At 37.4% G+C, this 17,421-nt stretch overlaps 1 protein-coding gene across 2 annotated transcripts in view; it reads right to left on the bottom strand.

Moving 5' to 3' along the window:
• Window positions 1-17,421, bottom strand: part of GNAL (G protein subunit alpha L) — a 174,250-nt gene that overhangs the window by 102,482 nt on the left and 54,347 nt on the right. For both annotated transcript variants that reach the window (XM_037067626.1, XM_037067627.1), the window contains 2 exons: window positions 16,694-16,748; window positions 16,426-16,545 (listed from right to left, as the gene is read on the bottom strand). In XM_037067626.1, the coding sequence (XP_036923521.1) occupies window positions 16,426-16,545; window positions 16,694-16,748 (175 nt within the window). The remainder of the gene's footprint in view (window positions 1-16,425; window positions 16,546-16,693; window positions 16,749-17,421) is intronic.

Raw genomic sequence — 17,421 nt, 5'->3', positions numbered from 1 at the left:
TTTTTACTGATGTGTCCCCTAGAGCAAGGGACATAAAGGAAAGAAGAAACAGATGGGATCTCATCAAAATTAAAAGCTTTTGCATGGCTTAAGAAAACAGTATTAAAATAAAAAGAGAACCAATTAATTGTATGGGAAAACATATTTGCCAATGATACCTCAGACTAGGGTTTAATCTCCAAAATAAACAAAGAACTTACATGACTTCACTCTAAGAAAACAAGCAACCCAATTAAAAAGTGGGCAAAGGACTTGAACAGACACTTCTCCAAGGAGGACATACAAAAGATCCAGAGACACATGAAAAGATGCTCAATATCACTAGCTATCAGAGAGATGCAAATTAAAACCACAATGAGATACCACTTCACTCCAGTCAGAATGGCCATCATAAACAAAGCAACAAACAAGTGTTGGAAAGGTTGTGGAAAAGAGGGGACCCTAATCCATTGTTGGTGGGATTGCAGACTGGTACAACCACTGTGGAAAACAGTATGGAATTTTCTCAGAAAACTAAAAATGGTCCTGCCTTTTGTCCCCTAAAAATGGTCCTGCCAATTCCACTGCTGGGATTATATCCTAAGAACCCTAAAACACCAATCCAAAAGAATGCACCCCAATGTTCATAGCAGCACAATTTACAATAGCCAAGAACTGGAAGCAATCTAGGTGCCCATTAGTAAATGAATGGATCAAAAAATTATGGCAGATATAGACAATGGAAGGTTATGCAGCAGAAAGAAAGAAGGAGCTCCTACCCTTTGCAACAGCATGGATGGAACTGGAAAGCATTATGCTGAGTGAAATAAGCCAGGTGTTGAAAGACAAATACCATATGATCTCACCTTTAACAGGAAGCTAAACAACAAAACAAACAAGCAAGCAAAATAAAAAAGACACTGAAACAGAACAGGGGGACAGTGACCAGAGGAGAGAGGGGAGGGAATTTCAGGGGAAAAAGGGGAAGGATTTACAGGAACTAGTATAAAGGACACATGGACAACAATTAAGGGGGGTGGAAATGGGAAGGAGGTGGGGAGCACTGGGGGGGGGTTGGATGGGATGGGAGTAAAAGACAAAACTGTACTTGAACAATAATTAGATAAAAGAAAAAGAATAATTGAAAAATGTATCAATGACTTAAATGTTAGATCTTAAACAATAAAAATTATAGAAGAAAACTTAGGACAAAAATCTCAGACATTGCTCATAACAATATTTTATTAAAGATATCTCACTAGGCAAGGCAAACAAAGAAAAAATAAATGGGATGAAATCAAATGAAAGTTTTTGAACAGCAAAGGAAGTCATCAACAAAATAAAAAGACAACCCACAGAATGGGAGAACATATTCACCAATACATGTGATAAGGGATTAATATTCAAAATTTATAAAGTTTTAGATATTTAGATAACTAAAGTTTTGACATTTAGATAACTCAATGTCAAAAAAACCAAATAACCCAATTAAAAATGGGCAAAAGGACCTGAATAGACACTTCTCCAAGGCCACACAGATGCCAATACACATATGAAAAAAGATGCTCAATGTCATCATTAGCATTGATGCTCAATGCTAATCATGAGAACAATGCAAATTTAAAATCACAATAAGATACCATCTCACACCTGTCAGAATGGGTATCATCAATAAACCAACAACCAACAAGTATCAGAGAGCGTGAGGAGAAAGGGGAACCCTTTTGCACTGTTGATGGGAATGCAGATGGGTACAGACATTGTGGAAAGCAGTATGGAGATACCTCAAAAAATTAAAAATGGATCTGCCTTTTGACCCAGCTATCCCACTTCTGGGAATATATCTGAAGGAATTCAAAATACTAATTGGAAAGAACATAAGACCTCAATGTTCACTGCAATGTTATGTACAATTGCCAAGATATGGAAGCAGCTCAAGTGTCCATCAGTAGATGAGTAGATAAAACAAATATGTGACATTTATGCAGTGAAATACTTCTTGGCAGTAAAAAAAGAAGAAAATTTTACCCTTTGTGACAGTAGGGGTGGACCTGGAGAACATTCTGCTAAGTGAAATAAACCACTCAGAGAAAGACAAATATCATACAATTTCACTCAGTTAACTGAACTAGCTAGGAAAATGGGGACAGACTCATAGACAGAGAGCAGGATGATGGGTAGTTGGGAGGAGGAGAGTTTACGGGGTGGAGGGATTGAGGAAAATAGAAAAAGAACTCATGGACATGGCCAACAGTTTGGTGATTGCAGTGGGGGATAGCAGTACAAGGGGACTAAATGGTAATAGAATGGAAAAATACAATAAAATGTACTTCAAAAAATGGAAAATGCGTCTTTTATTTTATGGAAAAAACTAAACAAACATTTTGGGCAAAAAAAGATAAACATTGAGTAGAAAAATTCTTGATATGTTCTCATGCATTTTAAAGTCTCAATTTGGTTTTTCTTTATATTTTTATCTATGCTATACAATTTATTCTAGATCAAAACATTTTCAGCAGAATATTTTCGACTTTTCCTATGCAACTCCAAGCATTGGACAGCTACAGGAGACAGAGTCTCTTGCAAGCATCATAGCCTGGCCCTTTATTCAGAGCCAGGCTTGTTCTGAGTCACTTGAAGAAGTGTTGGATTAAATTGGGCAGCCTGTGTGTCAGTGCAGGTGTTTACAGTGGATGTACAGGTGCCATCCCATATCCCTGTTCCGGGGGCCCCATTGGTCTCAGGAATTCAGCAAGGATACCAGGATCTGCACAGCCTCTCTAAGAAGAGATGGGAGGGAGGGTATCACTGCTCCATCTGTGAGAAACAAGGCCCTGTACATGTTCCTGGCACACATGTATTTGATGGCAAAATTGCTAAATAAAGTTTCCAAAACTTCAGCATTTGGTGATATTGAAAAAGGCAGTCTTCTGGAAATGGGATGTAAAGGACAGAAAGCTAAGAGGTAGCATGTGATTACATGCTTTTGATCCATAAGGTCAAAAACAAGCACATATAGGCAATTTCTTGTGATTCAACCTAATAGATAATAAAGCTCTTTCATATAAATGCAGATCTGAATGATACATAAATGAAAACAACAAGAAGAGAACTAAATGAAGAATTAGGAGATTTTGTGTTCTAATCCTGACTTGACTTCCAGGCCGACACATCTGAACAATCCTATACAAGTCTCTTAAAATTTTGCAGTGACAACTTGCTCATGTATACAGTAAGTTTTGGACTACACAAACTAAAGTTCGTTCCCACTGGAATGCTAAGATTTGAGTAGAATCCACCGTAAGAATGTAGGTAAGGAGGTGGAGTTGAAATGAGGTAAAGAAGTCAATGCATCTGGCCCATAATCAGCTGGAACAGTAGTGCTGGGAGCAAACTGGTGGGTATAGAGTAGGCACTTGAAGTAGAAAACCTGTAAGATTTAGTCTTACAGATTTTTTTGATAATGAGAACCACAGGAGAAGCATAAATAGCAACTTGACTTAAATACTAAGTAATTTCAAGTTTACTTCAATAAAATCAACTAGGACAATTTAAATCAATCTTTTTATTGAAGGACATTTTCTAAATATTGTAATTCTTTTCTATACCAGTATTTTTATTTATTTCTACCATAATATTCATAGTATAAAATTTTACACTACACTGAGCATAAAAGTCTCCAGTTGATACCTAAAAATTAGCTTTGAGAGAGCCAGGACTCTAACAGTGTCTTGCTATCACATTTTTGCAGGACCAGACTTTCTACATTCTGTACATGATGTGGGAAATTTGTGAGAAAGACCCCTCAATGCTTCCCAATTTGTACATCGTGCTACTCTTGCTGCATTGTCCCTCATCCCTGGTTTAACTGCAGAACTCATTCATTCTCCAAAGTCTAGTTCAAGCCTCACCTTCCCTGGGATAGCACTACTAACTGCTCCCTCATGGGCCAATCCCACCTTCCACCACACTGGTGACATTTCAATGTATCCTAAATTATTTATTTAAATCCTGTGTACCCTGTTACTCTTTATGGGTACAAAAATTTGTCTTGGTATCTCTGATGCCTAAGATAGTTTCTCACACATATTAGGTAATCATGTTTTAGAAAAAGTTGAATTGAATGTCTCTTCAGATAAAACTGATAATGGTTAATTTGAAAGATATTAACTAGTAAAGATATTATCTAGTAAACTGGAAAAATTCCTGTGATGATGTGATGTACTAGTTATTAATTATAACTTTTTAATAGTAGATATAAGAAACACTGATGATAATCTGATTTCTGGCCAAGATGAAGGCATAGGTAGACACACTGTGCCTCCTCAAACAACCAAAATAAGGACAACAATGATTCAGAAACAAAGTAACAACTAAAAATGAAAGAAAACTGAACTATATGGAAGTCTGACAACCAGAGTTAAAATAGACACATTCATCCAGACCGGTAGGCAGGGTGGAGTCCGGTGGCAGAGTGGAGAGGGGTTGCTGCACAGGAAGTGGTGACTCTGGGTGTGCAAGGCACCCCGGGCATGCAAGATGGCAACAGGAAGACCCTGGGCACCCAGGCCGCAGCTGGCAGACCCAGCGAGGCGGCTATTGAGAAGTGAGGCACTGCACACAAGTTGGCTGGCTGACCAGGTAGTGGTCCTACATTCGTGCACATGTAACTGGGGAGCGAGACAGGGTCCTAGCGCTGGGAAATAAAGCCTCAAAACACCAATTGAAACACTTGTGGGGGTTGGTGCAGGGAGAGACTCCAACCCTCATAGGAAAGTTCGTTGAAGAGACCCACAGGATCCTAGAATGCACACAAGCCCACCCACATGGGAATCAGCACCAGAAAGGCCCAGTTCACTCGCTCAGCGGAAGCAATGGAAGGGACGGAGGAGCAACAGAGAGTGGAGCGAAACACCATTTTTTTTCCGTCTCAGACCCCGCCCCCACATACAACCCAGTGACTTGGGTTGTCCTACCCTGATGACCACCTAAGGCTCCGCCCCTCATATGTAATAGGTGCAAACAGACCAAAATATTATGGCTCAAGCAGAAAAACAGCTCAAAGCCCCAAAGCCAGTACTTCTAAGCGACAAAGAGATAGCCAACCTATCAGATGCACAGTTCAAAATACTGCTGATCGGGATGCTCACAGAACTGGTTGATTTTAGCCACAAATTAGAGGAACATATGAAGGCTAAACTGATTGAAATGAAGGAAATGCACAGGGAACCAATAGTGATGGAAAGTAAACTGGGACTCAAATCAATGGAATGGACCAGAAGGAAGAAAGAAACATTCAACCAGAACAAAATGAAGAAACAGGAATTCAAAAAGATGAGGAGAGGCTTAGGAACCTCCAGGACATCTTTAAATGTTCCAGCATTCAAATTATAGATGTACCAGAAGGGGAAGAGGAAGAGCAACAAGTGAAAAACTTATTTGAACAAATAATAAAGGAGAACTTCCCCAATCTGGCAAAGGAAATAGACTTCCAGGAAGTCCAGGAAGCTCTGAGAGTCCCAAAGAAGTTGGACCCAAGGAGGAACACACCAAGGCACATCATAATTAGATTAGGCAAGATTAAAATGATGGAGAGAATCCTAGAAGCAGCAAGAGATAAGGAGACAGTAACCTACAAAGGACTTCTCATCAGACTGTCAGCTGATTTCTCAAAAGAGACCTTACAGGCAAGAAGGGTCTGGAAAGAAGTATTCCAAGTCATGAAAGACAAGGACCTACATCCAATATCGATCTATCCAGCAAAGCTTTCATTTATAATGGAAGGACAGATAAAGTGCTTCTCAGATAAGGTCAAGTTCAAGGAGTTCATTATCACCAAGCCCTTATTTTATGAAACATTAAAGGGTCCTGGCTGGTGTAGCTCAGTGGATTGAGCGCAGGCCTGAGAACCACACAATCGTGGTTCGATTCCCAGTCCGGGCACATGCCTGGGTTGCAGGCCAGTTCCCAGCAGGCGGCTCACGAGAGGTAACCATACATTGGTATTTCTCTCCTTCTCTCCTTCCCTTCCCCTCTAAAGATAAACAAATAAAATGTTTAAAAAAATAAAGGAATTTATCTAAGAAAAAGAAGATAAAAAACATACATATTAAAATGACAGCAAACTCACACCTGAAATAAAAACAAACTAAGAAAACAACTAGAACAAGAACAGAACCACAGAAATGGAGTTCACATGGAGGGTTATCAACAGGGGAGTTGTGGTCGGGGGGAGGTAAAGAGAATAAGTAGCAGAGATGGCAGGCAGAAAATAGACAGGGGAGGGCAAGAATAGTATGGGAAATGTAAAAGCTAAAGAACTTAAGACACATGGACATTAACTAAAGGGGGGAGTATGAAAGGGAGACGGTGTGCAGGGTGGAGGGGAATGAAGGGAGGAAATGGAATAACTGTAATAACGTAATCAATAAAATATATTTAAAAACAAACAAAAAAACACTGATGATAATCTTTATCAACTTAGTTCTTTCAAGTAGTTAAAGATACTAGTTGGTGCCATTTTAGTTTCTTCAATGATTACAGAAATTAAAAAAAAACATTAAAATACATTGGTTTAAGAACTACTAAAAAACTTTTAAGAAATTGAAAATGAATACTTCAAAATTACATACCATCAGTTAATGTGTAAAGCAATGGGACATTTAGATAATGTCAAAATTTACAAGATTGGGTAAGGAGTAGAGGCTTGAGAAAGAGGGGTGGAAATCTCCCAATAATTTTTCAAGTCAACCAATTTCTAGTATTCTTGCAAAGGTATTCTTTAGAGTGATGAATACATTGCTGTGATAAAAATAAATGCAACCTGATAATAACTCCATAAAGATTTTAGAGAGACGGGGAGTTTCATTTTGTATAAAAATGAAAACTCAAATAATGATCATTGTTTTTCTGTAAGTAGTCATTTGATTGAAATTGCATAAATGGTTCTAGCAAACAAGAATGATGGGTGGTTAAAACTCATTTCTGAAACTAAACATCATTCTCATATCCAATGGGTGGAGTAGTAGGGGAAGAAAATCAAAAGAAAGTATCTTTTTTTTGTTTTCAGAAATGATTCTAACAGTTTTTGCTATGATAAGATCTTTCATTTCTTTTAGATATTCTGAAGCATAATCATTGAACTAAGTGTAGCATTTGGGTAATATGTTCATAATTTAGATAATATTTTGTGCATGATTCAGCATCTGAGTATGTGTGTGTGTTTGAATTGAGTATGTGGACAAATAGATAAGATAAATGAGACTTTGGTAAGGTTCATATTATCTCAATTTGGAATGAGCAAGTTCAAATGGAAATGAATAAAGCAACCAATACATTATTTATTTCTTGTTTTTTTATATTCACATACATTATAGAATGAAAAAAATACAATTAGCCTGAACATAGTTTTCACTACTAACATTTCTTTGAACACTAGTAAGTAATTCTGTCCATGTGTAATAAATTAACTGCCACAACTGTGAATGTATTTATCAGCTAAAAGATGACATTCTCTATTTTTCTGAACACCTGGAATCAAGTTGGTAAACCAAGGACTCATCTGGAGTTCTAGTCAAGCTTACTGCTCCTACAGAACTGAAAAGGACTAAAACTGCTATGCTGGAAAATAGATCTTAATTTTCTGATGAAGAAATGCTTCCTGACCAGATGAGTCCCAGCATAATCCCATGGTCTGTTAATGTTTCCTTCTTATCTATGTGTTCTCCTTTCTAGTCCTTCTACAGCCATATTCTAAATCTACACTGTGTCTATTTTTTAATAAAAACAAGTGAAAAGTGGGTTTGGTAGTCTACGCCCATTTCTCTCTATCTTCCAATCTCCTTTCAGTACCCACTTTTGACTTTAGCTAAGCTGGGTTCTTTCCACCATTGTTTAGTTCTCAGTACTCTGGTGATGAAAATGTTAGTCTCTCAGAAGCTCCACTTACTCAGCGTTATCATGAAGCCTTCAGTCTGAGCCCTATAGTCCTTCCAGAATTTCTAGTGTAGCCCATATAAGTTAGCATTGTATTACATGATATACATTTTTGAAATATTTTATATATTTATTTTTAGAGAGAGGGGAAGGGAGGGAGAAAAAGAGGGAGAAACATTGATATATGAGAAAAACTTTGATTGGTTGTTTGTCACACACCCCCAAGCAGGGACCTGGCCCACAACCGAGGCATGTGCCCTGACAGAAAATCGAACCAGCAACCTTTTGGTTTGCAGGTCAAGGCCCAATTCACTGAGCCACACCTCTCAGGGTGTAAGTTACATGATATTTTATTGTTCATTAATTTTACATATCTGATATTACATATAACCTATGTTAAATACATCTTGTTTCTTCACTAACTCTTAAGTTTCTTGAGGCTAAACTTCACCTTTTAGACTTTGTGTAATTAACAGTTCTAAGAACAGTGCTGAGCACATGGCAAATACTTGACTTTAGCATACATTTCTTGAACATAACTATAGTCATGCATTGCTTGACGATGGGGATACATTCTGAGAAACACATCATTAGGCAATTTTGTTGTGTGTACATCATCATGTGTACTTACACAAATCTAGGTGGTATAGCTACTGCATGCCTAGACCGTATGGTATAGTCTATTGCTCTTAGGCTACAAACCTGTGCAGTATGTCACTGGACTAATATTGTAGGCAAACTATAACAATGATAAGAATTTGTAGACTAAACATACCTAAATATAGAAAAGGAATAGTAAAATTATGTTATAAAAGATAAGAAGTGATATATCCATACAGGGCACTTACCATGGAGTTTGCAGGACTGGAAGTTGCTCTGGGTGAGTGAGTGAGTGGTGAGTGAATGTGAAGGCCTGGGACATTGCTGTGCACTACTGTACACTTTATAAACACTTACACTCAAACTACACTAATTTATATATTTTTTCTTCCTTTAATACATTGAACTTAGCTTATGGTAATTTTATAGACATTTAAATTTTTTAACTTTCTGACTCTTTTATAATAACAGCTTAAAACAAACACATTGTGCAGTTATTTCTTTATATCCTATTTTATCAGCTTTATTCTGTTAATTTCAAAAAAGCTTTTAAAACTTTTTTGTTAAAAATTAAGATATACACACATTAGCCCAGGCCTATACAGGTCAGAATCATCAATACCTCTGTCTTCCACCTCCACTTCTTGTCCCACTGGGAGGTCTTCAGGGGCAATAATGTACATGGAGCTGTCATCTCCTAGGATAACAATACTTTCCTCTGTAATCCCTCAGGAAGGACCTGTCCAAGGCTCTTCTTGAGGAGGTGTGACTCTTTTCAGAAATACATCCATGGAAGTTTGCTTGGTTTGTTGATTTTTTGATCATAGACTTGTTTATAAGCAGATAATTGTATCATGAACATTCCTCTTCATCAGTGAAAACCTTTCAAACTTTTTAGGGAGATTGTTAAAGTCTGCAAAAGCTTCTGCTAATCCCTTCACTTTGAATTTTCCTGGGGGTGTGTGGTTCTTCTTTTTCTCCTGTGGTTTTCTTTCTCTTGCCTCTTCTTCAGCTATGTGTTTCTGTTCAGGTCCAAAAACTTCTCATTAGTCAGTTTCTCAGGAACCACCTCCAGGAGTTCTTCCATGTCACCCTTATCCAGGTTCAAATTGTTTGCCATCTCAGCCACAGTGTTGTTATTTTTACAACTTCTTTATTCCTGGAAAATCCTGTGAAGTTGTGGATGAACTTCCTGAGTGTCTTCTTCCAAATGCCATTCATATACTCCTTGGTGACATCACATCAAGCCCAAGCAAGGTTCTTGATGCACAGATGTTATAATCCTTCCATAATTCTATCAGTGTCTTCCTCAGTTGCAGCAATAGACTGGACAAAGGTCCTCCTCAGTTACCAAGTCTTAAAAGCTGCTATAGCTTCTTGGCCCATTGGTTTGAACAAAGAGGTGGCATTTGAAGGGAGAAACACCACTGTGACATTGGGGAAAAGATCTTCAACAAAAGGAGAATTGTCCTGGAGAATTATCAACAATAAGTAAAATCTTGAAAGGTATGTTATTCTCCAAACAGTACTTCTTCATTTTTCTGGCAGTGCAATGCAGAAAGGCATCTTGGAAGAGGAGCTGGGTCATACATGACTTCTTATTCCTCCTGTGGTACACTGACAGTGTGTGTTTATTGCTGTGTTTGAAGGCCCTGGGGTTTTCACTGTGACCGATCACAAAGGGTTTAAATTTCTAGCTTGCAACACTGCCCTCAAGCAAGACTTGACACCTAGCATTGACTTGGTCTCTTTATGGAAGAAAGTCCTTTTAGAACAGGAACTTTTTATTTATATAAATACTTGCTCTTGCAAGTAATTTTCTTTCATGATCAGCTTATTAGAGGTTCTAAAAATTCTTCAGCTGCCTTCACACCAGCACTTGTAGACTAACCACTCACTTTTACATTATATAATGAATAGTGATTCTTCAATTGTTTAAACCACCTAGTGCTAGCAGTAAGTTCAACATCATAATTGGGTATCCAGCCTTTTCAATAGCACAACCAGTGCTGAGAGGGACATGTGTCTGTGTCTGGTCTTCAATCTAGGTCATTAGAAGTTTCTCCATGTCTGACATGGGCCTTTCTCAAATTTTTGTTAGTTTCATTGTCTCCAATGAAGCAGATCTTTTAACAGCTTCCATCACTTTGGTCTTGTTCTTGAAAATCACAGTTATGGTGGAATGGGACGTGCCTGACTGGTGAGCAATAAGCCTCACTGATTTTCCACATTTGTAGTCCTTGATCACTGTTAATTTCATTTCCAGGTCAGTCACTCACCATGGCCTCTTACTGGCAACACTAGCAGTGGGTTCTGTATGCTTAGGTGCCATGGTGAACATAACAACATGAGACTAAATCAAGCACAAGAGAAATGATGCAATCAAGGGATGCAGTAACATGAGTTGTATGAGGCTGCTGCTGGCTAACTCGGCACACTGTTTTACAGCAAGATCTCTTAATAAGTAGAAAAAGTACACTCTGAGATAATAAAAGGTGTAGTATAGTAAGACCATAAACCAGTAACATAGTAACTCATTATTATTATCCAGTATTAGGTACTGTACATAATTATATGTGTTATACTTTTATATGATTGGTGGTACAGTAGGCTTGTTTATACCAGCATCGCCACAAAACGGCATTATGTGAGTAATGTGTTGTGCTATAACGTTATGATGGCTATGACCTAACTCACTAGGTGATAGGAATTTTTCAGCTCCATCATAATCTATGGCACCACTGTCATATGAGGCATCCACTGTTGACCAAACAGTGTTGTGCAGCACATGACTGCATGTGCCAAGCAAGGAGGATATGGTTTCTACCCCAAATAAATGGCAAAACTCAATGTGCTTAATCATTATGTGAGCTTTAAATAAAAGAATGGGCATAAAAGTTAAACATTTGAAATCATGACACATAATCAGCTTTGTAAGTCAGTCCAGCCTTGTTAGTTGGAGGAACTTAAACTCACTCAACTCTGAACACTTACTAAGTGCTCACTACAGACCTTAAGAACAAATATACAAAATGCACATGTGTTCTTGAGAATCTTAGTTTTTTAGGTAGAAGATATTAAAAAAACAATAGGCAGTTTTCTTTCTTTAAATCCTCACCTAAGGATATGTTTATTGATTTGAGTGAGAGAGAGAGAGAAACATTGATGTGAGAGAAATACATCACTTGGTTGCCTCCCATACATGCCCCGACTGGGGACTGAACCCTCAACCTTTTGGTGTACAGGATGGATGACTCTCCAAACAACTGAGCCACTGGGTCAGGGCCGTAGACAGGTTTTGAAAGTGGTGAGAGCAAGAACTGATGGGAAAGAGTAATGGCATACAATGTACAGATGTCAGTAAGCATGCCACTTGGGAAGGAAGCCAGGGTTTTTTTTTCTTTTCTTGGGCAGAAATTTTAAACTATCTCTGTGAAAGAAAAACAATGTGGGGCTGGCAGAATGTCCTGAGGACAAGAGGGAAAAATGCAGGATGAGCACAGAATGAACAGGAAACTCATGTGACCTAAATGGTTAGAGAAATAGTATCAAAGAGCTACCAAATGCTCTAACAGATTATTAGCTATGCAGAACCTAAAGGTTGAATGCTTTCCAAGGGTCCTGTTTGGTTAATTACATAATTTGTTATTTCCTTCAGAGTCATGAAGGTGGTGGCTTCTATACTTTAAAACCTCAGCATTTAATGAATGCCTAATGCAATCTTTCTGTATTTTCATAATCAAGTACTTGGCATTTTGCCTAGGTACCAAAATGATTGCCATACAATTTACTTTAACGTTAAATTGTACTTAAAAAATATTTACTTGGCAATTCAGGCTAGATATTTTCTCCATACTAATAATATTAACTGCAATTAAATTTTATAAATGATTATTCACAGTAAGATAAAAGGATGTTATGCCACACTGGCTGTCTCTGGGGATGAGCCCTGGGTGCCTGGGGCAAGAGGGGTCAGAGAGAGACTTACACTCTTTTACGTCTTTTGGATTTTGTACCATTAACAAATACTTCTTATTTAAACAAATACAAATTCAATTTTAAAAATAAAATTGCTTTGTGTAGTGAGACAGTTATCCATAAAGTTGATTTAATTCAAACTATATGCCATAATAAAGGACAGAATAAAAATTGTATGGGATTATTTTAAGAGGTGAAGGAAAAACCCCATACCTTCATAGATGACATCCTCATGCAAAACGTATTATTTTGCCTCTTAAAACCTCAGTGTACCTTTCTCATAAACCACATGTGTCAACTCGTTCAAATCTCGATTTGACATATGGGTAGCCTACTGCTCCTTTCATCATCTCCCAAGAGGGCCCTGAAAAGTTCAAAACGTTTCCTCTCAGAGTTATGTAAAACTACCAATAAGGATGAAATGCTCTAATACTGAGGTATTTTTAATGTCATATCCTCCTCAAAACAGCAAGTGTCTTTACATGTGAACTTTTGCTTTGGTAAACCAGGCAACAAACTTCCAACACATCCAAATTTGAGATGAAGCTTGACAACACATTATCAAAGGATTTGAAGTTTCACTGACATCCAAGAAATTTTAAAAATGTTGCTTTACTTTGTGGCCATTCAAATGTATTTTACTTTTTTTAAGATTTTATTTATTTTTAGAGGGAGGGAATAGGAGGAAGAGAGAGGGGGAGAGAAACATCAATGTGTAAGAGAAACATCAATGTGTGGTTGTCTCTTGCATGCCGCCAACTGGGGACCTGGTCTGCAACCCAAGCATATGCCCCGGCTGGGAATCTACCTTGCCAGGTAGATTCAGTCTGCAGGCTGGTGCTCAATCCACTGAGCCACACAAGCCAGGGTGCAAATGTATTTTCTACAAGAAGAAACAAGTAAGGGAAATTTGTGGCTGAAGCCCAGTTTTCTCGGCATGTTGGTGTAGACAAGATGGTGCTGCTTTGGCTGATCCTCTAATGACGTGCTTTTATTATGTGAAAGGCAGCATCATGATCCACACTCTATTTCATTTCCTTATGGTATTTAGAATTAGTCAGAAGAACTGACAAAAGCATTCCCCCTTAAATATTTATTGTAGAGAAAATGTATTAGTGTGCTAAAACTAAAGTGTAAACATTTTGATAACAACAGGATATTTTTATAGTCTCAAAGGACATTCCTAAGCATACTTAAGGATTACAAAGGGGAAAAGAAAGGTACATCTACAGATGAGACACACGGCAGATAGCACCTCACTAAGTGATCAGAATTAGCATTCCCAGTTCTTGGGAAGGACACAGATCACTTCTGTGTTTTTGATGCCAAAGCACTAGCTGAGTCTAGTCACCAACCAAGTTGATGGTTTCTAGAGGAAGCATAGAAAGGACATTCCATAACATAAATGTCTGGTTAATGTCATGAAAAAAAAAAAGGAAGGCTGAGGTACTGTTCTAGAATAAAGGAGAAATAGAAATTAAATGCAGTCCTTGTTTCTGGATTGGATTACTGATCAGAGTTATTGTTATTACTATTACATAGTTTCACTATATTATTTATTATTGGGCAATTGTTAAAACTTGAATAATACTTGTAGATTACAAAATAACACTGTATTAATGTCAAATCTCCTAATTCCAGTAACTGTGCTGTGGTGATGTAAGTGGATTTCCCTTTTCGTAGGAAATACATACTGAAGTATTTAGAAGTAAAAGAGCAGGCTTTCTGCAACCAACTCTCAAGTGGTTTATAAAAAAAGGTGTGCTAGTATGGCCAAATATTATCTATTGATAAATCTAGGTGAAGGGTATATAGGAGTTCTTTGTACTATGTTTGTTTTGGGAGTAAGTTTAAAATAGTTTCAAAATGAAAAATTAATTATTAGAAATATACCTTATGATAATATTTCAAAGAAAAAATTTAAAAAGTATCTTCATTGAAGCTCTAGATCTCACTGAAATATTTTGTTTAATTGATAGTGATTCATTTTATTAGTATATTAGATATGCAAACAAAGTATAATACAAATTTTCTATGGTGGTTCCATTCTTTCTTAGCATTTTGACACAAGCAATGTGAGGCTTAGAAGGTTTCTGATGGAATAAATGTCCTTTGCTCAATGACAGACAAACTCCCAAAGCACCATTCCAAGGGTAGATACACAAAAGCAGCCAAAGACAACTTGCATTTCGTGGCTCCCTGACTAGGCTTGACAAATGGTTCTGCACAGCCTTGGGGAGGAACTGGAATCTCTTGGCTAGCACTTGGGGCCTTTGTAACCTGTCTGCTTTTCCCTCTATTCTTTAAGCTGTCAGTCTCCAACCTGCTCTCATTCCCACCGAGTCATTTGTAGATCCTGGCAAATGCCATCCCCCTTCTGCACTTCTCCATGTCCACTTCTGCTCTCAACATTACCATTCATGGAAGGCTCAGCTTGGCATGAAGCTGGTTGGGGGAGGTGATCATGGTTTAACCCCCTCCAAGCCATCTAATCAATTATAGACATTTTTTTACTCTTCTTTGGTTTCTTTTTTTATTTTATTTACTTATTTATCTTTAGAGGGGAAGGGAAGGAGAGAAGGACAGAAATATCAATGTATGGTTGCCCCTCGTGTGTCCCTTGCTGGGAACTGGCCTGCAACCCAGGCATGTGCCCTGATTGAGAATTGAACCTCGATCCTTTGGTTCGCAGGCTTGTGCTCAATCCACTAAGCTGCACCAGCCAGGGCTTCAATTATAGATAGTTTAGTAAAAAAAGTGGGCATTGCTGTGACAGATGCCTTATCTCTTTTTCTAGCCATTTTGCTCCCCCAAGTCCTTTTTAGAAATTGTAGAAATCTCACTAGTTACACTGCAATGCCTATTAGAAGCAACAATCTCATGGATTGCAAATAAAAGCTGTAAATAATAATGTGCTGTAAATACGTTACAGGATGCAAACAAAAGCTTTAAAAAAAGTAATTATCTGCCATCTTGATACAAAGCCTATGGGACAACCATGTTGTGTTCAAGAGAAGGGGGAGGGCTGAGCAGGCACACACTGGCCCACACTTTGGTGAAAACAGGGCAGAACCTATCTATTGTACACACCGGTTCTGCATTGGTTTCCCTTGGAGGAGAGGATTCTGAGGATGAAAAATGCTGCAAGACTACCATGCCAGACAGTGAAAAATTTGAAATACTGTTACTGATGGGTACACACACAGCACACCTATACACTTTTTTTTTTGGCACAAGTGTAACAAAAGTGATTTCCTGAGAAATGTAACAAATATATTTTGCTTTGAAACATGCTTAATCTAATTGCCAAATAACAATATTTTAAAGAAATGTTTATTCACAAATAAGAGAAAATTAACATTCATATGCTACTGCATAAGCAGTACTGTCATCCAGGTGATTAGGAAAGCAGGCCTAAATCCTGCAGACGTAAAACAAACTACATTTTCCTACCAGGCAGTAAATGTTCAAAAGTAATCCATGTTATTATTTACAGCATGTATTTTCTTCTCATTTGATCTGAAGGACACACACCTTAAAAGTAAATTGAATTCTATTCTTCCTATTTTTTCCTTTAGAGGCAGTCACATATCAGAAAGCACTTCTCTCTACTCATGTAATCTTTACTCATTTATTATCTTGGAAACTACTTAATTGTTAATTCAGAAATACATATAGGAAAAAGTACTAAAGATACTTCTTAAAGATACTCTGTCTTCCTGAATATCAATCTCACCAATACATTCACAAAAGCATTTTTTCTAATCCTATTGTTAATATTTTGATACAAAAGACACCATTTCCTTTAAGCAGAGTTAGGTTTTGAAGAGAGTTAATAACGAATTAATATTAACATTGGTTCTCAGTAAGCCACCTCATTAAGAATGGTTCCATCGTGCACCACCTAAAATATTTCAATAAGGATTTACGTACCTGGGAATACTCAAAGTCAGTGATAGGGGCTATACTCTTGATATAGTCTGATCGAAATTGGTTTTCTGGGTTGGCCAGTGGAACTGGAGGAATTATAGTACTCATTGCTGAAACAATGGTCTAAAATGGAATAAAGAAAAATATATATGTGGATAAATATACCACTTAGGCTCCATGTGTGGTAATCTAATATATTTCTGTCTACATAATTTCAGAGAGAATAGTCCTTAACTTTTTAGTAAACAAGCATTTAAATAAAAATCCTTACCACAATAGCATCTTTAACATTTTTCCGAATGTCCAGAATTTTTTGCTGCTTTTCCCTGTTAAAAGAGAACATTATTAAATTAAATAATTAAAAGAAAACTGTTATTAATTTATTGTTAGCACTGATTTGAATGAATTGAGTGGGATTTTAAATTTCCAGCTGTGGCACTTGGCTAAACTAGCTTTCCTAGAAGTCACCATTAGGCCCCAGGGCAATAGTTTTTATCTGGGAAAGGAAAACATCCGTGTTTTCTAATTTGTACTCTAAACCAGTTTGAATAGCTTTAAACAACTGCAAAAGTTACACAAAACATGGCAAACTTGTCATGTCATAAAAAGGATTTATCTATGTATTGGGTTGGCCAAAAAAATGATATGATTTTGTCCATAAAGTCCATAAAATAAAAAACACATTTTTACCAAGAATTTTACTGACTTGGATATTTTGAGTATGTCGGCTACCTCCGGCATGGTATAACGGTGATTGTTTTCCTGTCCCAATTTGAGCATTATCAGCTTCAACTGGTCTACCCAACCGTGGAGCAGCATCTGGTGAAAAACTGCCAGCACAGAAACCTCAAAACAACTTTTGACAACTTCCATCAGTCACAGCACCTTCTCCATACACTGCATACATCTTTTTTTCAGTTGTGCTTTTACCTTTCTTGAAATCATTAAGCATAATATGCCAAAATGTTGCCAATATTAAAATGGCTACTAAAAATTCAC

Source organism: Sturnira hondurensis, unplaced genomic scaffold (assembly GCF_014824575.4).
Source record: "Sturnira hondurensis isolate 20B ecotype Veracruz unplaced genomic scaffold, ASM1482457v3 Scaffold0017338, whole genome shotgun sequence".
NCBI lineage: Eukaryota > Metazoa > Chordata > Mammalia > Chiroptera > Phyllostomidae > Sturnira > Sturnira hondurensis.
The sequence above is the reverse complement of the archived record's forward strand: the minus strand, read 5'-3'. Positions and strand labels throughout refer to the sequence as shown.